Below are 25,313 nucleotides of genomic sequence, written 5' to 3'. Positions count from 1 at the left end.
GTATTATCGCTTTCCTTTTCCAAGAAGATACAACCCCACTAGAGTCCAGAGGAGCCTGTATCAGTGTCTGGAAGGTGGATAAACAGATGTGCAATGCTGCTGTCTGTTCAGTTACTCTCTCTCAAGCTAAACCCATGGGGATCCTCCACCTGAATATACACCGATTATTAGCAAGCACTTAATCTTACCCTACTGAGTGATAACCTGACAAGCAAGAAGAAAAATCAGACTGGAGGCACAGGTTTCTTCTTTCCTCAAAGAGCTTTGCATCGGGATATGTGATGCAAGCAACCAGTCCTGTGGCATTTTCTGGTGGAAATGCTTGGAGGGAGGATGGAAGGAATCTTGCTAGGAGACTCTAATCAACTAAAGCTTGATACATACAATCAAGCCATCATCTTGGCTTTTGCAAATTTAGCTCATTCTGCATTTCACAAACAGCAGAGGATTAATTCAAAATCTTGGTGCTCTGACTTTCAGCACAGAGATCACTTGACATAGTTGACTTTGATGTTGCTCCCACTGCTACAGCATCTAAATATAGGCAGTGCTCCATTCAAGGAACTTAAACTAAAACCCAATTGTTTTTCCAGTGTCTTTACTAGATCTTTGGTCAATGTCCCTTTGAAATCCTTCCAGCAAACTACTTCTGCCGTAACAATCTGAACATGTCTGATTGACTGCAATTATGATGTATGAACTTGGAGACATGCAGTTCTAAACATTTAAATGCTCACTAATGAGAAAATTTTTATCTTTGCTACTTCTTTATGTAAATACTGAGCTTTTTTGATTAAAGAATAGAAATTTTTCAAAAAGCACAGTTGATGTGAATCACCAAAATAAAGATATCAATAGACTGTAAAAGGAATATTATTAACTCTGTTCTCCCTCAAAACACAGACAGAAGATCCTGACTATTTATGAAGTCCTTAAACAATGTGAGAACTGAGATATTTTTCTAAAATCTTAAAGATTACAAGTTCTCTTTTAACCTGTTCTACCACTGCATAGATAAGAGGCAGCATGAAAACTAGTTAGGTTTCTTCCAATCACTGGCTGTTGATAGCAAGTAGATTATCTAATCTACAGTTAATAAAAGGATGCAAAAGTGATCACCACTTGTTTTTGTATTACTGCAGCCCTCTAATAATATCGGGGCTCTTCAAAGAGCCCTGCATTTCAAGTAGAAAAGATAACGGAATGGAATCCTGCAAAAAAAAGCTAAACAGGCAGAACCTTTGCCTACATGGACATGTGTATCGTCATTCCTCCCCCCTGCCCCACTCTGCTTCTGCAGCCTTTAAAAATTAGACTATTCAAGTACTTTGGTTCCCTTTGGGCACCAGCATCACCAAACTTCACTTAAGCATTTCCATGCTGAACAGCAAGGAGCAGAATACTGCAGGTCTACAATTTAGAACAAACAGCATCACCCAACGGCAGAAATTCAAAACTGCAGATGACAGTCACTGCACCTTCCTTTCTCTTCCCAAAGATACAAAAACAGGAGAAAGAGGAAAAAAACCCTAAAAAACCCAAATGCTTGGTCTCTATCTGAAGACTAGGTGCTCTGACATGGCCTCACATGCTTCAACGGTTTTAGCAAACAATTTTCAGGGCTGGTGACAGAAATTATACCAGCTCAAAGGCACACAGGCAACGAGAACTGAAGGCTCACTGCTGCTTTTTTGATAAGGCAAAGCTAGGCTGAAGCCTGCAAGACATTACACCTCTACTGAACCTGATGACTGGCTGCCACAGAAGTGGAGGTAGTTAAGTAACTGAGCCCCACTGTGAAACAGAATAAACAGAAACTGGGCACCAGACTTCTGTAAGCACCTTTGTAAGCTTCTGTCTAGTTCAATGCTTCTCTGATTTGGTGGGAAAGTTAGTATCAGGACTCAGTGGCGTGTGTTCAGCACCCTGCTTGCTGATCGCTGGTAAGGGATCTTCCACCACCTCGTTCCACAAGCCTTCACACAAAGCTTCCTTCATGTCCTCCTCACCCTGAATGTAGCACAGAGTACCACTAAAGCCAAGAGTTGCTGCAGTAAATTCATCACAAAAATGTAGTGTATCACATATGTCATGTTCCATTGTTTCCTCAATGAAACTATTTTACTGGTGCTTCCAAAATGTGAACTTAACTGACAAATTACAAGTAGTGATGGCCAAATCTCAACATCCAAAAAAACAGAAAAATCTTCTTTTTTTTTTTGCTTGTACCTATGTTTATAAACTTTAGGATTGTCATAAAAATACAAGCTGAGAAACTTTAATATTTCACAGTAGCCAAAACTTAGTAGCTACCCAAGAAACAGGTGAAAAGACAACTGATTCCTGTGCCTCACAGGGTAATTAAAACAGCAAACACAACCTCTTGTAAGTGGAAAGGAAGAGAAAGTTTTATGTATCCAAAAGGGATCATGTTCAACACTCACAGCATTATAACATCAGCCCACTGTGAAGTCTGGTGCAGCTTAAAAAAAAAAAACCAACTCCCCCCCCCCAAGAAATTGTACGTGGGATGGCAGTTAAAGAAAAGATGGGGAAACTCAAAGTTCATGCTGAGGTTAGAACAATGAAAAACAACATAGAAAACTAAAAAAATTCCTTGTTATAGTAATGGAAAATATATGCCACTTGCATCTGACACCAGTAAAAGTGGAAAAAATTTGGATTAACAGCTCAGATCTGAGCTGGAGAAAAGTATTCAGAAAGGTAGACATTCTTCCACATATGGTGGTCTTGCTCTCAGCAATCAGTAACACCGGCAAAAAGCAGGAAACACAGATAACCCCCTTCCTGCAATACAGGGTACAGTATGTCTTCTGAGACTTTCTTTTTAATATTAAATTAGCCACATCAGAAGGTGGTTATTTTAGTAACGGTTTTCCTAACATTGAGTACCCCAAACAAATTCAGTTCTTCAGCACCCAGTAAACTAGCAAGAAACATTTTCTGTTGATATGGTGCTCTTCACTTAACTGAGAATGATATTTTGAACAACAACAACAAAATCTCTGAATACCTCAGAATATTTTGCAAGCTACTAGAACTTCAACATCCCATGTCTTACTAAAGCATCTGAATCCAAGCTGGAGAAAGGAAAAAAAGTTGTCACGACTCCCAGACTCCTTTTTCTAGAAGCTAGGCCACATCACCTCCCATCTTTACAGGCCTCAAAATATACACCCGGTAAAAGCAATGATGACGATGATCAAGATTGCTGAGGAAAGCAAAGGCATTTTCTGATTTCAGTGGACTTCAAACCAGGGCATTTGCCCAACAGATGCTGAAGCTGTTCTTGAAGAGAGAAAGCTCCCGCAAAGCCCAGGAGAACACTCCTCTGTTTTACAAAGGAGGTAACACACCAAGAACCATCTGCAATATCTACAGCACAGCATAACCCCCTCATATGGTTCACGCTGGTGTTTACAGAAATTACTCCAAGCAGCGAGGACTGCCACACAATACACCTTTCACGTAAGTACTACATCAGGCCATTCAGCAAACCGACAGGTCTAAAAAACCTGCAACAGGATGAAACACTCTCTGGTGAACACCAAGTTTAATTCACGTCTGCCACATGTATAACTACTATTCAGCCCATCAGACCAGGAAAGGAGTTGCAGGAACCTTTGAGAATTCTTCCACATAAAGGTCAATACCTTATTTTCAGATTTCAGACTGGCTTAAAATGAGTATTTTTACAAGGGCTGCTCATCTTAAACAGACACATGAAATATCAATGCTATAGATGGAGTTTCAACACTTACTCTTAAGTGTTTACTGTGAGTTTGAAAAAGGTCTGGAAATGGCTGTTTGACAATGGCGTGCTGAGCTTTCCTTTAAAAAGGGCTAAAGTCCTATGCTGTGCTGCAATGGTAATAGGGTTCAACACCAAATAGGGTTCAAAAAACTGTTCAGAGTCAAGAAGAGGCCAACAAGCCTATAAGCTGGTACTGACTGTTTGGAAATGTATGCAGAGCCAGATTGTTTTAATTTTGAATGTTAGAAGACATCTAGTGTTCTTACTCTTTTCTATCTTCTCTCTCCGCTATAAATCAAATCAATTAATTTAATTTCTAGAGCTATCCAACATCTTAATTTAAAACACTATTAACTTCACAAGACTAATCCTCCTCCCACAATCTTTCTTTTACTCCAAAATGCCCAAGTCCTGTTCTTGCTTTTGGCAAAAGTATGTTGCACAAAATCTTTCTACAGACATTTTCACATTGTCTTCTGCCAATGTAGTTTACATTTATGCATATTCAAGGTTTGGTCAAAGTCTCAGCCTGTGATTCATGAGAACATAATAATATACCGATTGATCTTTATACTCCTTTATCTGTTAGATAGTAATTATGGTAATTCTGCATGTGAAGCAGACCAATAATATACTAGAAGGGAAGTATAGTACTGTGCGTATGTCAGCCTTCACCTAATCGTTGAGGATATCCAGACAATCAATATGTAAATATGTCTCTATGTAGTATGCAATTTAAATATCAAATGGAAACTGTTTAAAATAAAACCTAAAGAAAAACAAAAAAATTAGCTTATTGCACTACTAAAATTGTCTTTAATATGAAACTTTGACTGTACCTAATTGCATCTACATTCCTTGCAAGAGGAAACTTTCTACGCATTATATGATCAACGCTTCAAGTGAAATTGGTCAAACTGGACAAGTCACAAGAAATAACTGGATCAACTATATCAATTGCCAAAAATTGGTGGGGCGGAAGGGGGAACAGGAGCAGGACAAGAGGGAACATCAACTTGTTGCCTATAAAGGAGCATATGGTTTTTTATTATTCTCTAACCGCAAATGAATCACATTGTTATAAAAATCACTCAGCGCCTTACAAACTATACTGCATTAGGCATACATCTCTGACCTCTGGGCAAAAAACCCCTCCACACCAACCCTTTATTACTCACATTGTCCCACCACTTAGATATCTCATGATTTTTTTTTGTTTAACAGTCTCTAGCACTTTGATGAAAATCTTGGCACTTCGTTAAGTATTCATGACTGCGACAAAGTTGAAGACTAACATAAAATCCATATGGGACCAAGACTAGAGACAAGTTACCTTATAAGTCGCAACAGATACTTTCAAAGACACTCTTGAACCACAGACACTTTTCTACTTTGGGTATCTCTATACTAGCTAGGTATAGATCTCATTTCCACAGCAAAACCTAGGCTTTTAAAGCACTTCTGTGAGAAAGTCCATTTTAAGCTTTACTGCTGACTTTTACAGGGCTAGACCTAGACAAAAGTTACCAATTAAAGGGCTCAGGCCTGCAACACCCTGAATGTTTTGTCCTTATCTAGCAAAGCATTAAAACATACAGATAGCTACAACATTAGAATAGCCCCATCAAAGAGTGGAACCATGTAGAACTTTACAGTTAGGTGTGCAGGAGCTCACCACTTCAGAGCATCCATATCCAAAAGGCTCCTCCTTTTTTGCTCAACTTTAAACCAAGAATCTCTTCCATTTTAGGCTTATGCTTAACATTAGGAAAATATAATAATCACAATTATGTAGGTTTCTAATGAAGAAATCAAAGTGGTTTATTTCTCTCCTCCCTCTCGCAACAGCATACATAGATAAATGTGGGACGCTCTTCACTGCGAGTAACTCCAAATCCTGCCATGCCAGGAAGAATGTAATTACATTAAAAAGTTAAACTAATCTTGAAGAAAAAGGACAGATAAGCTCATGCAGTCTTCCTGAAAACCTTAGGTGAGAAAGAGCCAATTGTTAAACAAAACAAAGTATTTGTCTTTAGTTGGAAATCTTCTAATTTGTAATCACTACAGCAAGAAGAATAAGTAAAGGAGCTGAATGGTGACAGTTTGATCTATGGATGCGGGCACCTTTTTCTAACTGTATTCTAACTGGACTCACTGCACACCCTGCCCCAGTGAAAAAAAGAATGGAAAACTGAATTCCAAACAAGTCAAATCTTGTTCATACTTTCAGGCAGAACAGTCTTCAAATTAAAGAGCTAGTCTCATATAAAACAATTTGGCTTAGATGTATATAAAAAAATAATTCAAGTTACATTAAACACATTAAACAGTATCCAGATGTTTTACTTGCTACTTTTATTAAGATTGATTTTAACTGTAGAAGCTCCCCCCCCCCCCCCCCCCGTTTCTCCCAGAAGCCTTCCTTTCTCAACTCTGCATTGACAAAAACCAATATATTTGCATTAGAGGAAGCAGTGCTGCCATCTCAAATGAAAAAAGGCACGTGACAAAGTTTCCCTCATAAATTGTTCACTGCATTAGAGTGATTCCATTTAGGTAAGAAGATGCCAGGTGCCAATACCAAAAAAACAACTCTGTATTTAAAATTTTTGCCCCTACATAAACAACAGAACCACTTTACCAATGAAACACACACATTCCAAGATTAACATCCTATCATTGGGTCCATCAGCAACCCCAGATTCTAAAATGTTCTTGGCATAAGGGTATAGATTGCTGAGGGGATCAGTTTTGCTTTTGCTGATAAAGAGACACCTCAAAAATATACTTGTGTGTATTCACTGTTCTGCAGAGGATAGATATGTCTCAGCGTGTATCAAACTGTCCCAGCATACTAACTGTATTGCTAGACAAAGTAAGCAGGTAGCAATAAACTACCTATCAGCAACAGGAGTCAAAGACAGCGAAGCCAACGCAACCAGATTACAGCACCAAACCCAAGCTCTTTGTTCTTACCAAGTTAGGCTTAACTTGGCATTCGGAAATGTCGCAATTTTTCCCTTCGGGATCCCTCTCAAAAGGCAACAGCACAGCATGATCTCAGCACGCCAATGTTCTGCCAGTTGGCGGGTCCCCCATTGCAAGGAATGCAGCTCATGTCTTGCATCTAGCTTGTTCCAGACAACGCTACATCCTTTGGTAATAGTTTTCACAGGACAGAACCTCCAGGCAATTCAGATTCCCCGTTTGATCTCAGAGGTAATAGTGAACTGAAGTGAATAGTGAATAAAGATTGCAATTAAATTTTGTCAAGCTTTCTACTTCCTTTCAATTCCCTATTTACGAACTCCAGCAAGGTTATGTGATTTCCTCTCTTTACAATAGAGGAAGGGAAACAATGCAGAATAAGGTCTACATTATTCCGTTGCTTATTCAAGTACTGATGACACTTGTAATTAAATCAAGTATTTTAAACAAGTCATACTGCATAAACACCTCACAACATAAACAACAGTTTTAGGGAAAGGTAATAAGGTTGTGCAGAGCACTGCTATCTGTCACAATAAGGCAGAGATTAGTCATCTCACCTTCCAGTACATATTCTGGTAACTGAACAAAGAAATAGGGATGCAGATTAATTACTATGACCTATTCTGTATTTGTTTCATTTCTACAATAAAGAATTATATCCTCTATACCTCATTCATTAGGTTTCTTTCATAAGTTTTATTCTTTATTAAAACAGTTCTACTACACTAAACCAGCAGAAAGAGCTGCACTGAATCTATCACTTCATAGCTTTAAAAGTGAGAGTGGAAAATAAATGCCTAAAGCCCCCCGCCAAGAAAACAGTACAAATTCTGTCCAGATGATAAAGCTGAGGTGTTTAGAAGGCAGGTCAAACAAGGTGAGGGGACTATGGAGGAATTTTCACTTTTTCCTTCTGATAACTTCATTCATCAACTACCAGCCAAAACCTCCACTCCTTGCTCAGCCTGAGAACCCACCTCCTTCCTTCCAGTATATTTAATAAAAACATACAATGCATGTTTGTGAAGGAGACATAACAAAATACAAGCCACAGGACTGCCCCACATGTATGACAATAACTCTCGACAGCTCTTCCTCCTACAGAGAGAGAAAGCACAGAAGAACGGCACATCCATTGCAGGCTCTTGGCAGGTTCAACACGGAACTAGCTCAACACTTGGTGTCCTAAGTACAGCACTTTTATTTGTTCTTCTCTCCTCTTCATGCAAGAGTGTGTGCAACTCAGGACATGCATATACCAAACTTTTATCAGTTCAAAATGAACATTTCATCATTTTATCATTACTTTTCTTACAAATACCAACCCATCCAGCCTTGCAAAACATGCAAGTGGGCAGTAAGCCTGGCAAGACCCATTTTAATAGCTACATCTCAGTTTACGGCTTAAATGTCTGCCCACTCCCTTATATCTTAAGAACTTATCACAATAGTGTAAATAAAACCATGAGGAAGAGAAGATGTAAAGAATGCATTCCTAATGCTAAGAGAGTGCAAGCTAAGGAATGCTTTTTAAAAACAAAGAATGGTTTTAAACAGAAAGTGAAGTAGCAATAAAACACTAGTAAGATATTTCTCTGTTCCAAAGCATTACAAGATTTTTCACCACTGCCAACAAACCAGTGCACTAATCCCCTGCAATTATTGTTCTTATAGCAGGTGGAGACCATAAACAGAGATGGAGAAGCAGCCTTTGCAGAGCAATTATCCTCCCACTACAAGCATTCTCTGTTGCTTTAACTCTGTCACTAACACCTCATGCAGTAGGACTGCAGCATCGTATTTAGGAGACATGCACTGCCTGAGGCGTAGGCTGGCTCAAGACCCACCTCCCAATGAACAAGCAGGTTGTCACTCGACTGTCGAAGAAGGTCCTGAAGACAGCAATGCAGCTCTGTTCACTCAGAGGGCTTAGCCCAAGTCACTGTTCAAGCCCCAGGTCTTTGGGGACTACTTATGTTTTCAGAACAAGTCAGGCAGACCAATACCAAGCACTAAGGTTATATTCTAAAAATAGGGGCTATATTTTTTATTATGTGTTATTAGTAGTGTGCTATTACCCCATTTACTAATATGTTATCATTGTTACTAGGAAAAGAGCTCTACTGGGACTGGAAATTACAGAAAAATATTAGAGAAAGCAAGTGTGAAACCGTCAGTTCATTAAAGAGTCAGAATACTAACAGTGCTGTTCAAGAGCCTTTGGTAAGTGATGCACAGCCCTCTCATGCCAGGCAACCAGCTAAACTGGCTGAAGAGAAAGCTGCTTCCCCAGCTCATGCCTACAATTCACATGGTAAGTCATACAAAAGCAACAGCCAGTGGTAAAGCCCAAGGTCTCTCAGATGCGTTGGTCGGTTGGCTTGTTATATAAAAAACACAATCTACCCTGTATTACATTAATTTTGATTGAATACAGAAAAGTAAACTCTGTGTAAACCCAATAATGGATATAAAATAAGACCTATATTGTGAGATACTACTCTAAAGAGAGATATGGGAACCCAGGAACTAACCCCATTTTCATTCAGCTCTAGGTCTGACCCATGCACCACTTCGAAGAATTCACTCTCATCTCAAAACTTCAGTTTTCTTATCTGTGCAATGACATGGGCTGCTTGCCTCGTCCTCACAAGCATGTGTTTATGTATGGAAACTGCCTTAAAAACGACAAGTGCATTTATTAGAGCCAATTTAAATGTATGAAATAAACTGAAGGTACAGACAGGATATCACACTATTGGCATTTCTAAAGTTTCAACGGCACTTAAATATAAGTTCCATGATATCACACACAAGAATCTAAGTAATTTTCAAGACGGCATAAAGCAATAATATTTGCAGGCAATTTAAGGCAAGTTAATACCCAACTTCCATTGAAAACACTAAGCCTGCGTGCCTAATTGCTCCAGGGGCGTTTGAAAAGGCCAGCGAAAATGAACAATAAGCAGCAAATCAACCCTTTCAAAATGAAAGCAAACCCCTCCCCTCCACTATCATAAGATATTTCACAAAACTTTATTTCACTTACATAAACACATATTACATCATAACAAGTCAGAGAGAGATATGCAAGTGATTAATAGGATTAGTAATATTTTTCAGAAATATTAAAATCTTTCATTATATACCATAATATAAATGGGGAAAGGGAAGATCATTACCATATTTCCCATCTACGTGCCCACATTATTAGCATTTGTCAGACAAAGAGGGTAGCATTCCTCAGATTTTCCATTTCTCTACCCTGCACAAAAAAACCCAAGGAAATGGGAATGCCGCTCTTATACACTACAAAACGCCCTGCTGCCATTATAAAAGTCTAACTTGGTAGACACTGAAGCAGTTGGAACCAGATTTGATGGCATCAGTACAAAAGAATCTATTATCTTTGTAAAATGAAGTAATCACCAAAAAAAAATAATTTAGGAAACAGAAGCTTCCAACAAGGATTGATTTTTCAGTACTCAGTCTTGATAGCTCCTTGGCAACACAGAATCAGACTCAAGGGTATCTCATCATACGTAACTTCCTGCAGAGTAACCAGTATTAATTACTGTATTTTTGGTACTTGTTGACATGGGCCTCATTTGACATCATAAAAGAGAAGTAAAAATACTACATTATCTCTTTTACTCCTTCTTTGATGCAGTCCTTCTGTGTTTTTAATTTTCCAGCCTAAAAATTGCTTCCTAGAGAGCAGGTGAATACTTTGATTCAAATTAATAAAGAAAGGAAAACAATCCCAAATTTCCCTGTTCAATAATAAATATGAATAACAAAGGCTACTCAAGACCATTTCCTTCCAGGACAAGGCTGCCATAAGGAAAGACACTTCTAAGAAAAGGAAGATACAGGAATCAACAGAGGGTTTCTCTACAAGAAACTCACAACCAGGAACTAGAGAAACAGAAACCTTTCACTAAGCTGAAGCTACTGTAATACACTATATGGCCAAATTAGAAAAGTAACCTGCTTGATTTTTGTTAAGTGCTTAGATAAACTGTAAGACAACATTATTTCATGACTGCTTTTCTTGTTGAAATTAGGTTAGTCTAACAAAGTCCTGGACGAAAGCCACATCTTTTAACACTCTAAGAGAAAAAGGTTTCATATTTAAAAACATGCTGTTGTTTGCTCTTTTTCCTCATTGTGGAAACAGAACTAATTTTCCATACAGGAATTCTAAAGATAAAGGGTTCAAAATCCCTAAATTTTTAAAGTGGCATGAAATTTTTTTGGGGGGGGGGGGGGGGGGAGCATTAGAGACTAATTCAAAGATTTAAAATTAAGTTAATTCAACAATTCTCATCCATTTCCCTTCAAAGTGAAGTTGAGGTTTAGTCTCAGACATTTTCTTTTCAAAGAAAGTGCAAACGTGAAAACAATAAAGGAATTAGCACTAGCTTGCATTCTACAGGACTGAAGTAAAAGGTAGACAGGCACACATTACATTGAATTATTATCACAAGTATGCAGACTTTTTAATAACAAAGACACTAAAGAAAAAAATTTACCTCCTTTACCTGACCAATTCCAATCTCTATTTGTAGATCAACAATATATTTTCATCAGTAAAGTCATGGCCAGGCATACATATCTGTTCACATGTCAGAGTTCTGCCAGAAGAATGTATAAACTTACCTTGTCTTGGTTTTCCTTATTTTTATAACACAAATTTCCAATCAAACGAATGAGATGAGATTTAAAACCCACAGCTGGATGTGAAATTTCTTCCTGCCCTGTCATAGTATGTGTGGCAGTGAAAATATTTACAGCTTGTTTCCCGGCAAGATGAGTTAATCTCAGGGTATCTAGAGAAAACAAGAATATTTTAATTAATTACCACATGAAAATTAGTATCACTTTGCACAGAGCTTTACTACTAATTATTAGGTTCCAAGTTAATCAAGATAATTTCAGATATTGAACAATAGGTAAAAAGAACCTTGAAAGTTTTCTTAATTTCTTAATTTGTGCTAGTGTAACTATAAAAGGTCAGAAGGCATTTTTGCATCCTTTTTACATTCCAATATGAAGTCTGAAGGCTGGTACTATCGGTCTCTACTTGAAGAGTCAGAATTTGTAGGCTGTTGATGATTCTGGCACCATAAAAATATTGCTAAAACCAAGTTTTTTAGTTCAAAATTCCTTTAGTTCAAACTTGTCACAGCAACACTTACTAATCACAGAATTACTTTTTTCTCTCTTCTCCAGTCTGCTCCTAGCTCTATAGTGTAAGAAAAGATTTCCAGTACATCTAGCAACTTGACACATCTTTACAAATCCTTCAGTGCCATAATCTTGTCCTAAGAAATACTAATGTTCCTGTATGGTAAATGTTATTACAGCAACTAGGATTTTTCCTACAATGCTTCAGAGAAAAATCAGGGAGAAGTGAAACTAAAATCTGTGACAACAACATTCCACAGAGACCACACCCAGAAGGAAAGCTGAAATCATGTGAACCCCTGAGAGCTCATACAGCTGAGAAGCCAATTCACTAAAGACTGTGCCTATATTTAAATATGAGGAAGTATTGGTCCTCTAAGTGACCGGCAATACTAATAAATACCCTGGCATGCCATTGTCCCCAAGGTGCTTCAGGCAACTTACACTGGAACAACAAAGACGTAGCAAAACCAGGTTATAGCACAGGGCAGTAATTAAGCCCTATGCTCCTTCTGCTCTAGATGTGACAACATCCATAGTGGAACGGGCACCAGATTTCCTGGATTTAAATTAGAAGAAACTTCATAGGTCCTCATGTTATACTTTCACTCCCAGATGGCTGATACAGGAGAAGAAAGAAAAAAAATCTCGGTGCTGATAAAGAGGTTAACTACATTTTTTGGAGTTTTCTTTAAAATATGAAATGATAATAGAGCCTAGAGGCTTCCTGTATGACAGCTACCACTTATATTTTGAACTACGAAAAACCAATCTCCTGATTGCCCCTAAAAAATGTCATCATAAAATACCTTTTAATACCATCTTCTTTCATAGAAATTTTTTTGCTTTTGTAAATTCATAAAAATCAGCAGTGTCTCACATCCTTCTCATAGCATTCCACTTTATGTGTTTCCCTGCCTTATAGTCTTAGTATTTTCCCACACACAAACACGTAAGAGGGCATTCCATGGTCTTCCCAAACCTTCTGCCTGCCCTTAAGAGGGACCGCTGAAAGAAAGGATTATGAACAACAACAAAAAAATAACACTACTACCCCCCCACTCCCCCAAGTAAATAAAACTCTTTAAATTTTATTACACTGCAGAGAAAAATGCAATGAGCAGTGCACCTACCTGGAAAGAGAAGTACAGGAAAAGGAAGAAAAGCAGCCATCTTCCATCCATGATACCAACCCAGAGAGAACAGTGCTCCTCTCAAACACTGCACATCAACACAACACAGCAACTGCTCCCAGGATGTCACCCATGCTCTCAACTAAAACACCTGAGTCTGCCATTCTCTCATTATCCAAAAGAGCAATTCTTCCAAAATGCCCCTCAATCCAAACGACCATTTACCTCCCTGGTGACATTCCCCAAACACTGTCCAATCAAGCTGTTAACAGTGCTACAGATATTAACAACACTGCAGTATTAATGTCTAAATCCAACAATTACTGAAAATAGCAAAACACACTCCTTAGCTGATACTTAAAAGATCATTCAGATTTTTTTCAGATCTTTCAATCAATTTTTTAGTAACTTCCAATAGGAAATTTCTCATGATATAAACTGAAGAGAAGAACTACTTCATCAAAAGATCTATTAGATAAAATCTTTTGCACTACCTAGCCTTATTCTTCTGGTCTTCAGAACTAGCTACTGAAGGTGATATAACACATCAATACAGTTTTTCACCCTTTTTTGCTAATCCAGGATTAAAGGAGTCTTGTAGCCAAAAGGTAGTCTTAAAGAGAAACTATACCAGTTGATAAATTCCTGTTGGCTGAGGGCATGTGGGAAACACATAGGATGCACATGGTAGCAATGTTATAGCCTGCACCCATTTCATTAGCCTGGAGACAGCTGCAGAAAAAAGTCAGTCTGTGCACAGCTAGAGAAAGGAGGACTGGCCTATAGGCTTCTAAACTTAACTGATCCGCAGCTCCTTGAATTCCCTATTTAAGTTGAAAGACTTATAGAAGCGTTCAGATGATAGAACGCATGACTGAGTTTCCTCAAAACACACACAAACACATGCACAAAACAGATCTTGTTGTTAGTCATCTTACTGTAAGCAATAAAACTATGAACCTGTCATCAAAAAATAAAGGTTTGGTTGTTCTGGGGGGTTTTTTTGTTTGTTTCTTTGGTTTTTTTTTTTTACAGCAAGGACCCTCTAAACATCTCAAAATAGTCATAGTTAACAGCTGTTTCAGCCTTTTGCTTTTTAGCCAAAATATTACATATTTCTCTTTAAAACCCATAAACTTTTACAATTTTCTCATAAAAAGGTGGCATACATCAGTCTCAAAGTGCTAAGATTTAGGAAAGCACAGGTCAGTGCGCATATGTATACTTCCTTCTCCTTCCTCCCCAAGTATATAGGGTCTCTCTGGACCATATTGTCTTAATTTTGTGTACAGCCTTTTGCTTGTGGTTTATTCGCAGAAGAAAGCCTCTTTCAAACTGACCTTTAAAAGTCACTGGATTTGGTTAAGAACATTCAAACTGTACTTAGTTTCAGTTTTCAGGGATTTGGGAAACAGAAGGGAACAGGCATGGAAAAGTTCTTTTTCTACTTCTTGAGGAAATTCTTCCACACACATTCAGCCAGTGGAAGAACATAGGAAGCAGCTGTCCTTTGCACAACTCCTGCTGTACAAATAGCACATTGCTGACAGTTGAATCAAGGCTCTGTTAGGTAATAGGAGCCAACAGAGCAAGCGGAGAAGCGGAAAAATTCCAGGAACAAAACAAATATTTGAAAATGTAGATTAACTCAATCTCCTATTTATTTATTTTATTAAAAGGTCAGAATCATAATTACCACCAGTTGTGAAAAACATGTTTTCATTCACAGAGCAACATGATTTGGAGCAAGCCAACAGTTAATAAACCTCGTGGCTTTTCACTCACCTATGGCTGTTTCAAGCAAACCAGGCAAAGCCTGTAGATGTTCTAGCTGTCCATTGTTCGATGTCATTTCACAAAGAACGTCAAGAAGACGAATTGTAACCAGTGCTTCCTGTAAATGAAAATCACATTTCTAAAAATGTCTTACGAAGGATACCATAAGAACATAAAACTGAGGACAGGAACTCTCAGCACCTCAGGTGTTCTGCAGGTCTTCTAAACTGCCAAGAATAAATTTATCTAAAACAAGGACATCTTTCTACAATAACGATACTGTATTACACTGCAATAATTTCTTTTCTACAGTCAAAGAGTGTTATATGTGCCCTGAAAAATCATGGGGAAGCCAAAACAGAGCCATAAGGGATAAAATTTTAACAAAAACACAGTAGCTTCCAAAAGCAGAAATGCAGAAAATTACTAGCTGAGAAAATTATTTCTGTATAAATGTTTTCTTTGAGTTTATTCAGTAGGAGCGTCCCCACTTTAAAGACACAAACACCGCCTGCAAGACACCAATTTGTTTTCCGCAGGAATTCTGTAAAGTTCTGTGGTCAAATGAACTTTGGCTGCGAGAATTTACATTATTCTTGGGTAAATAGGATTGGGATCATAGATGCAGCATTTTGGTTAGGTACGAGACACACAATTTTATTTGCATTTTATTTATTCAGCCAGAGAACTATTTTTTCTCACAGACTATGTTGATGCATGCTTATAATGACAATCCAGCACTTACAGAAACTACCTTAAGAGCATATGGGATAATTTGGAACACCACATATTGCTCAAGAACCAGACTGTGACTGCAAGATGATTCCACACAAGGTGTGGTACGTAAACTGCAAGCAGCCTTGAAAATAGTCAGACATAGGTCACAGTAACTATTCCTGCCTTGTCAGGTCCAGAACAAAGAGACATTTACTTTCAATATAATGAATATAACATAATTGAAATCATCAACAATAGTGTTCAGTAATTAAGTACTACGATTATATCCATTCTATGCTCCTACCAGGCAACGAATTGGCATAGGGTCCAAGTCCTAAAGCTGTATTTTCATTTCTTTCCTCACACAGGTGTAGGAAGGTGCAGGTCTTGCCCTAAGTTATTCAATAAATTGCTTTCAACAGCACAAAACCAGCCTCTGAATACACTGGTCATTGTCCTGTTACAAAGGAAGAATACCCCAACTGCATTTCAGAGACAGTAAGCAGGTACTTAAAATTTTTAAGCCATTTTGCATTGTTACAAGACAGTAGGTTAACCAAAAGCTCTTCAGCTCATACACTTAACATTTTCCTTTGCACAAGAAAAGGTTACCTGCTTTGCAACTGTAAAGCAAAAAAGTTTCAATAGGCAACTATAAATCACACCAATAAGGTACAACAGCCCTTGCTGCTTATGTGTACCCCATTACCCACATACATAATGCAACCTCTGCAAGGGCTGATATTATGAGGTGTGGCTTTTCCTTTCTGAGCCTTATCCTTTTTCACACACACGCACACACCTGCACACTCCCCATTTTCTTTTAAATGCCTTTCTTCACTGTCCTCAACAGATTTCTTCCCAGGATTTTATACTACCATCTCTCCCTTTCTCTTATCTCACCATCTGGCCCAGTTCAGCAACTGTTCCATCTAGATTTGAGAAGAGGAAAAGATTATTTAAAAAGCACAAAAGAACCCCCAAATTCTTAGCTACATTTGAAATTTGATCCTTTCAAAAAACTGTTTAAACATCTCTGGCTGGGTTCCCCCCTCCCTAACTTTCCAATTTTTTTTTTTTCCCCCCCTCCACCTGTACAAAAGAAAGGCAATAAAGCAGAATACTTCCTTTTTCAGTTCAGCAACAAGATGCTGTTCAAACCCCAAAATATTTTGAAATCTGACAGCCATCTTGATATGGATATAATCTGAAAAGTAAATAATGAAATAATTGAAGAGTTTTTAAATAAACATATTTCGAGAGAGACTCAGAAAAGATGTTCCTTATAAAAAGATGAAATAAGAACTTAAAATCCAGGGAAGGGTTTTATTTGCAAGTATGGTTGAAAGTTAGTGAAAGCAAACTGATGCTGAAGTCAGGCTTATAATGGAAAAGCTATTTTAAACATTGGTTTAAGCACTGCAGAAGCATATGATTAGCTTTTCACTGGTTTGAGATGGAAGCTACAAGACCTGAGGTTCCTTAGGGAAAAAAGGCAGTGTGTACATATGAAAAATTAAATAGTGGATGGGACACCCAGACAACACTTTGGGAGTCAGGCCAGTTCAAGGACTGTTCCCAAAAGGCAGTTTTCAAATGTGGCCTCACAGTTTTGGAGGCTGAGAGCTTACTAGTACAGACATAGCCTGACCAAGGCACTTGGCTTCAAGGCCACAGAAAAGTCCAGGCAGAGTTTAGTTTAATATCACAGATGTTGCCTAAAGTATTTTTAATGACAGACTCTACATGCATAATTGCATTTTTTTCAGTTATGCAAAAACTGAAATATTTTTATAATTCAGGAGAAATTGGTGCAAGTTTTGATCATTTCTAGTAAGAAAAGGAACAGTTTTATGAATTTAAGCTGGAATTTCTCTTTTCCCATGGCAAGCGTATGTTATGAATAAAAGTATACACACAATATGCATATACACACTTTTTTTGTCATTGTTCTCCAATTATTAAGCTATTATATTTTGTGCTCATTAAATGATCCACGCTTCCCACCAAATAGTGATACTCAACTTATCATACATCATGTTTATGTGAGAGAAGGATAAAAAGTCAGTGTCAAACAGAGCAAGTTATACAGTAATATTCTCAATACTGCTGTCCCAGCACCTTCAAGCTGGACAGAGACCTCCTCCTGCTAGGCGCAAACAAATGTTTTTTTCCAAGAACTGAAACCACAGAATACTTGGAAAGTAACCACATAGGATAAAGGAAAAAAAAAAAGGGGGGGGGGGGGGCGGTGAAGGAAAAAAGAGAGCAACAGAGAGAGAAGCAGGGCAGGGGGATAGAAGGAATTGTCTCAGTATATGTCCTCTTACTGCCAAGCTGAAACCTTTTCCAGAAGTAGTCAATTAAGTTTTCTAACATAACAGACTAAGCAGCTGGGGTAGGGGGAAGCTGTGCTTCTTGGACAGATAAGAAGAGATGGCTGTGTGGTTGTTTTTATGCATCCAACTATCATCTCCTCATAAAGTGATTTTTTATATCTTTTCATAATACCTCTCAACATACATTTAAAATTCTTGTGTCTATTTAAACAAACAAAAAAATCAGCAAGTAAAACACTGTGTAACATTATCATATAAAAGCATTTAAAGCTCAGTATTTTTTCACTTTGATAGTAAATTAGTTATGACAGCCATTCTCAAGAGCTTCTACAAATGAAACTTACAGGTTAATTTTGTTTTAACAATAAAATGCTTCCAACTACACATATACTGGGTAACACAATTTCAACATGCCACTGTGGTCACTTGGCAAGGCAGAAGCTAGATGTGACTTTTTTTAAATATCTTTTAAAACATCTTATTAAGAAAATATGTTAATTACATTTCTGAAACTATGCATGATTGATCAGTGAGAATCAGTGATTAACTAATTCTATGTTTGACTAAAACATATTAGATTTCTCAGGCTTTTACTTTTCTGGCTACTTGTCTTTAAAAACAAAAACAAAAACCTCACGCCTAAATCAGCTGAAAACATTAAAACTTTATCTATATGAGAGGGATCGAGAACTGAGACCAGTATGACCTGGCACTGCCCGCTCATAATAGGATGACCTAACCCAGCACAAATAAGCTCACTTCAAGTTACGGTGCAAGTTGCTTCCTGTATTCCCAAAGGTGGTGTTAGATCTTCAAGCAGCTTGTGGAAAGTAAGAGGAAAAATAGAACATCAGATTATTTTAAAAGACCTCTACCCTTAGATGGCCTAAACCTCCTTACTGCACTATATGGTGTGGCAAGTAGCCAGCAACTCTTGGATACTTCATAAGGAGGAAATAAAATAAGGCCATCCAGGACTCAGCTCTGCATCAGAGGTTCCCAAAGTGCAACCCACAAACCATCTGTGACCCATAAAAGCCTTCCTATTTAGCTTGCAAAGGGACTTCATTGTGGCCATCCTCAACAGAACCAGTTCATTAAGTCTGAAGCAATAACAGATTTCTTCCAAGTGGAGTGGAGTTGGGGCAAGTGTCTGGGTGCTCAGGAGACAGGAGCCGTCTGCCATTAAGAGCCTAGCAAGCTCTGCAACTTGGTGCTGTGGATGCTAGCTGGCACCAGGACTGCCGCCTTGTCAGAGCCGTGCAAGGTCCACCAGAGAGCCCCAAATCATTGGAAAATGGGGAAGAGTCAGTAACGAAAGCCCTCACTTACAGGGAGGATCACTATACATTTCAGACAGCAACTCTGCACTGAGCCGATCACACACACACACCACCGCTCCCCACGATCAGAACTTGCTGTTCCAGGTCCCAAACAGATCAGGGACACCTGCCTTACAAGTAGCCAAATGCATCTTCAAAGAACTAGTATTTGGGGGGGGGGGGGGGGAAGAGATGCTGCTTCCCACCTATAAATAAAATAAATACTTTAAGTTTTGATTCATATTTGAATAAAATATAATGCACAACCCAAATAAATTAATAGACATGATCCTTAGTAAGAACATAATAAAACATCCAAACACATGAAAACTCCAACATTGTTAAAGATCTAAAAATTTTAAAATTGTGGTAATTTATTTCTATCTCAAAGTACCGTATTCTTTGTCATCCTCAAATTAAAAGCAAAATTGGGCTGTTGTCTTACAGATTCTTCTGTGAACTCTGTCATTGCTTTCCCAATACAAAGTAAACTGGGAATGTACACAAGTGCCACTTGGGATTCTATACTGTAATGCTTTTTATCCATCATACCTCATCTTCTGCATCTGCCGCAGAAGTTAACTTGAGCACAGCTTTACATTTCTCTTTGAAACAGCCTGCAAGGAAGTCAGCGTGTCTCATGAACAAATTCATTTCTTCACTGGTAACTGGGTTCTTCTCACTTACTTTCTCCATTATCAGCTCTAACAAAGTAACTCTAGAATCAGAAAACAACTTGTTGATCAAATTCACTAAGCCATATAGAATTATCAATAGAATAAGCAGATACAGTTGTTAAAAACGATACAAACTATTAGCATGCTAGTAACAGAGCTGATTTGTAAAAATTAAAAAGTCTTATGAACACTGGCAATCAGTTCCTGTTTGCTGGGGTTTTTCTGCACACCATTAATTTAATTCATCATTCAATTAATACAATCTGGCCAGACAGACAAGTCAATATTTTTCTCAAGACTATTTCAATTTCTAATTTCTTATGTCCTAACATAACATTACTGTAAGTGCATATTCCGTATGTCTAAAATTTCCACCAAAACGGCTCTTAAAAGCTGTTGTTAATTTCAGCAAAATAAACCCAGACTATTTGACAGCTTCCATTTGAAAAGATCAGCTTTTCACAGCCCTTGCCTTGCACGCAGTCCTTCGCTAACTCTTCTCCCCAACCCCAAACCAATTCTGAGCAGAAACAGAAGAAATAAAAATTGGTATGTACGCTCGGTTCTTTACAGCTGTTTTATAATTGCCACTAGATGGACTACAGTAAATCCAAGTTAATTACTCATACACCCAGTAATAGTTATTCAGTGCATTAAACCAGCAAGTAAGTGGACACATAACGAAGCTGCTCTATAAAATGTACTTGGGTCATTTATTTTAACAGCTTTAATGTTGTTTTATTTCTGATATCCCTTCATGTTGTTAGGGCAATCTGGGAGCTTTTTGTGGAAGCAGGACTTTAACAGGGCAGAGGCCCTCCTACAGCCTCCCTGTTCAACTCCAGCGCAGAGGAGCACATGGGTTAGTGAAGTCCCACTGTAATTCTCTCAACCTGAAAGAGCACTATTTATTGAATGAATTCAAGAGCAGGCTCAGGGTTTTCTTTCACTAAAATATTTGCAATTCAGATGGAAGGACTGACATTTAAACATGTGGAATAGTTCAAATGCTTTTTCTTTTTTTTGAATTTACCAAGCAGGTTGCCACAAGGGGAAGAGAAATGTCTTTTTCTGTGGAAAAAGCACGGTCACTGCTTTATTAACCTCCAAGAACCCACCCCTATTAATCACGTAACAGCTCCTCAGTTCTTGCTAAACTCAAGCCTCAATGTCATTAATACAACTGCATTAAACAATTATCTGAATGAGGACAAAAAGCTTTTTCAACACGGTAGCACAGAAATGCGCTCAACACATTTGGGAAAGGGTGGACTCCAGACAGAAGGCTGTCAAACACTGGTAACCTCTCTCACAGGCTTCGCTTACGCATGTGAGGCAGCACCAACACAGAACAGTCGTTCTGTTTTTCTGCAGGTTACAACTGGCTACCACACGCTTGCCCATTTACAAATTACCAGAGTCCAGCTACCCAACATCCCTAACTAACGAAGGCTTTCAGATTTGGCATACTATACAAAAATCAAGTTAAGTGCACAGACGTGTCATTCATCCCCAAGACAGGGCTAGATTTTATGTGCCAGTTTTTCCCAAGTTTAGAGCCTTTCAAGCGTATGCTCAGCTAAGAAAACAGGCTGCTCACAGATTTTATGATTACAGGAATTATTCCAATAAAATATTATCTCCTGCGTAACAGAATTCTAGTCAGCTATTGTTGCACCAATAATCCAAGTAATACACGTTTAAAAATGGCAAGCAATTCTTCTGTAAAGAAGTTGGAGGGTCACCACATACTTCCACAAACTGAATTAGTGAGATGAAATTGTTGCCAATAGGGAAATTTTTTGCATTACTCTTCCTCTTGCAATAAGATCGGGTGCCCTTTTAGACAGCCACAATCCTTCCAGAGAAATAGGAGTGACATTAAAACTCCACCTGTATATAATTTCTTTAAAAGTTTTCTGTTCTCTTTAGGCATTCGTGTCAAAACTGTTTTCCTGAGTTTTCTTCCAGGCACAGTCATTCAGGACATGCCCATCTTTCCCCTGAATTTCAAGCAAGTCTTGCCATTCAGCCAACAACTTCCTGAGAGCAATGCTTTTTGTTCTGGTGCAAGTTCCCTTACATTCCTTTCTTCTATTGTTTCTCCCAGTTTTCTTCTAAGACTCACCCGAAATTTTCCAAGTTAGTTCTCCCACACAATGCAATTTGCTCATTTCTTTTAAATGATCTCACAACTGTTTAGCCATTCAGATGACAGAGTTTGTTCCTACTTGTTTGCCTATAGCTAAATACAACAGATATGACAACTGTTAGTACCAGTTTTAGCATGCCTCATCATGAATTTTTGTAACACTCTGTTCAATATCTAAAATATAATTTTGTATATTGTATTTATTATTATACTTCTATTTGGAAATGATCATGCCATCAGTGTCATCTTCCTTTTCTTTAGGCACCACTTAAGAAGACTTTTTGTCAGTCTCTTGGGTTTTTTTCCCCTAGCCAAATTTAAACCAGTTCTTCCTGAAGCTGACCAAATTGGCAAGAACTTAGAACAACTACTATAAAGTATATGCAATCATCAGTAAAACCCTTTGCTGTCTCCCATAGTCTGCAAATAAACCACAGCATTAAAGTGCAATTTAAATCTGGAAGCTCATTATTACAAAATAAAGTGAAGTCTTGCTAAGCCTGTCTAAAAATAGTATTGTATAATTCTATCAATTTTGTTATTGCCAAACAATTTTTGTATCAAGTGTGCTTGGTTTATAACCTCTTAGCAAGTGCCAGACACCTGGGACACTCTTTCTCTGCAACTAGGACTTCTCTTTCCTGAAATACTTCACTGGCAGCAATGGTTCTATAAGACAAGTTAGGTCCTTCCTTGAAACTTTCAATTCTTTCATCTTTGAACAATATGTGTAAACATCCTATTGAATGAAAATTGATAAAATTGTGAAGGACTATAATCCAACGCTACCTTCAGCTATTCTGTATCTGTGAGCATTACCAAGAACAAAAACCCACCACGACATTGACATTAGCAGCCCTGTAGCTGAACATAAGCAAGAAGTGGTGCCACTTACACTACTTGAGGGCCCATTTCCCAGCTGGTAATTCGATCAAAGGCTACATCATTCACTGAGAACACGTCACATAAAATAACACAAAAACCAAAACTAAAGATGGAAGTAGTTGAGCATCTTACAAACACCTGAAGCTATTCAGTTGCTATTCAGTTGCATTTTTGTTGCTGTTAATTAAAGCAAGACCCCTGCTTAAAAGGGGCAACACAGATGTACTCATTTTGAAGATTTTACATTGTAATTAAGACTATCAAGGCAAAAACTTACATTGTCCATGCTCAAGGCTAACGTGGATTAAAGCAATGCAGGCTTTTTCTAAATACTTCTGCCAAATACTTGCACACATGTACAGGGAAATCTCAAATCTAGCAAAGAATTCAAAAATCTACAATCTTTTGGCTCAATGCTATAGCCATATGTTTCTGCAATAATCACTTGCAGAGAGACAGCAGGCATTGTCACATCATCATATACTTTTCAAAGCCAGAATACCATTAAAAAAGCTGATCATATTATCACAGTATTTATTTCAGGCCATTTGCAAACTCAGACATGCAACACCAATCAAAGTGCTTCAATTTGCTTGGAAATGAAAGTTGTCCAGAGTCAGGAATTTTATTTTAATTGAAAATTCAGATTCCAGATCCACTTCTACAAGAGCTACTTCATGGCATGCACCATGGCCACCGTTTCACAAATGCACTAGATTTCAATTACAGGAAATAGTTTGAATACTGCGAATACTGTGAATAGTGCAAATAACTGCGGTTATGCAACTGCATATACTTTGGTTATCTAAGGCAACTGCCAACTTTAAGAGTCACCACTAACGTATGTATTCGCAAACTTTCTCAGCATAGTTAATTTCGTTTCAGTAAATACATTTAAAGTAAGCGTATTTAATGTGCATGATAGAGAATACTGTAACTGAGAGTTACCATATATTCATGAGCTCAAGCTGCTTTCCCCAGACACCTCAATACCACATCTGTCCTTTCTTCATTTATATGACTTAGTCAGCCTTATTGGACACCCAATGCGGCAACTCTTGCGGTGAAGGCTCCTTGTCTCATTTTGAAACAATGAATTCCCTATGCTTTGGTTTATACGGTTACTTTTTTCTCCAGTTAATGACAGTCAAAATGTTTTTATCTGAATTGGATTTGTCTCCTCATATATCTCAAAAGAATGCATTCTTAAATATGCTAACATTAGAGAGGAAGATGCCACGGCAGGATTTTCTTCTATAGCTCAGATGCAAAAGGACTATTTCTACACCACTCACTTCCATGTTTGACGTAAATTAAACAGTATCAAATTCATAATAAACTGTACTGTGATTATGTTTTTAAAAAACTTAATTGAGTTTACTTGATTTGCAGAACTCTTGGGATTGATAATAAATTCAGTGAATATGCTGTGACTAGCCATCCTGCATATGATCATCCATATGATGCTTATACCAAAAGCCTTTCAGTCAAGGTAGCCCATCACCATCTGTAGCATGGTGTGTACAACAAATCTAGCTGAGACCTTTCTAGAAACAGATTACATCTATTGCTGTAAGTACAACTGAACACCCTAACCTAGTCCTGGCTGTCCTCAAGGGGATTACGAAAACATACAAACAAATTGCCATTCGTGACATCCCCCAAAAGAATCAAATCTAGCTCGCTCACTCAGAACAGTCTTTCCCGCTAACTGGTTAAGGAGCCCCTACCTCCAGGTATGCACACAGCTCATATTCATTCCCATTTGGTCAACCTGAATAAAGGAAGACGACAGTATTTCCCTCGTTATCATTCCCACCCCTTGTCTTCCATCCCATACCTATACATTAATGCTATTTTGTGTATGGTTCTCAACCTATTATATACTCTTTCTTTGCCTGCCATCCCTTTTGCTTCTTTATAATCTCTGATCAGCATCTGTACCCCCACTGCTAATAACACTGGCTTTAGTCACAGCAAAAAACACAGGAAAAAAAAAACATTAAGGGACTGCTTTGTTTCCTGCTTCATCTCTTACCAGCAAAAACTGTAGGGGGAACTTGCAGTTTCCCTGGGCAAATGGGAACAAAGTAGCCACGTTGAACACATAAACAAGATCACAAGATCTTCAAACAGTTGCAGGACCTTTAGAATTATAGTACAGGATCTCCTAGAGTTGATTATTCTAACAAAATAATTTTTTATCTTCCCCAATTCTGTATTAAAGCAATTGTAAATGAGCATTTTCCCAATTCTAGCAATGGCCATTTCCCATCAATTCAGCATACATTTACTCAAACACTTGTACAAAAACTAGCTAGTTTCTTTCAAGGTGAAGGTTTGTTGAAGTATT

At 38.0% G+C, this 25,313-nt stretch overlaps 1 protein-coding gene across 5 annotated transcripts in view; it reads right to left on the bottom strand.

Moving 5' to 3' along the window:
* ATXN10 (ataxin 10) overlaps positions 1-25,313 on the bottom strand; it is a 106,072-nt gene that overhangs the window by 37,592 nt on the left and 43,167 nt on the right. For all 5 annotated transcript variants that reach the window (XM_052789581.1, XM_052789582.1, XM_052789585.1 and 2 more), the window contains 3 exons: positions 19,799-19,964; positions 14,878-14,986; positions 11,432-11,601 (listed from right to left, as the gene is read on the bottom strand). In XM_052789581.1, coding sequence (XP_052645541.1) covers positions 11,432-11,601; positions 14,878-14,986; positions 19,799-19,964 — 445 coding nt within the window. The remainder of the gene's footprint in view (positions 1-11,431; positions 11,602-14,877; positions 14,987-19,798; positions 19,965-25,313) is intronic.

Source organism: Harpia harpyja, chromosome 6, assembly GCF_026419915.1.
Source record: "Harpia harpyja isolate bHarHar1 chromosome 6, bHarHar1 primary haplotype, whole genome shotgun sequence".
In the NCBI taxonomy this organism is placed as follows: Eukaryota; Metazoa; Chordata; class Aves; order Accipitriformes; family Accipitridae; genus Harpia; species Harpia harpyja.
The sequence above is the reverse complement of the archived record's forward strand: the minus strand, read 5'-3'. Positions and strand labels throughout refer to the sequence as shown.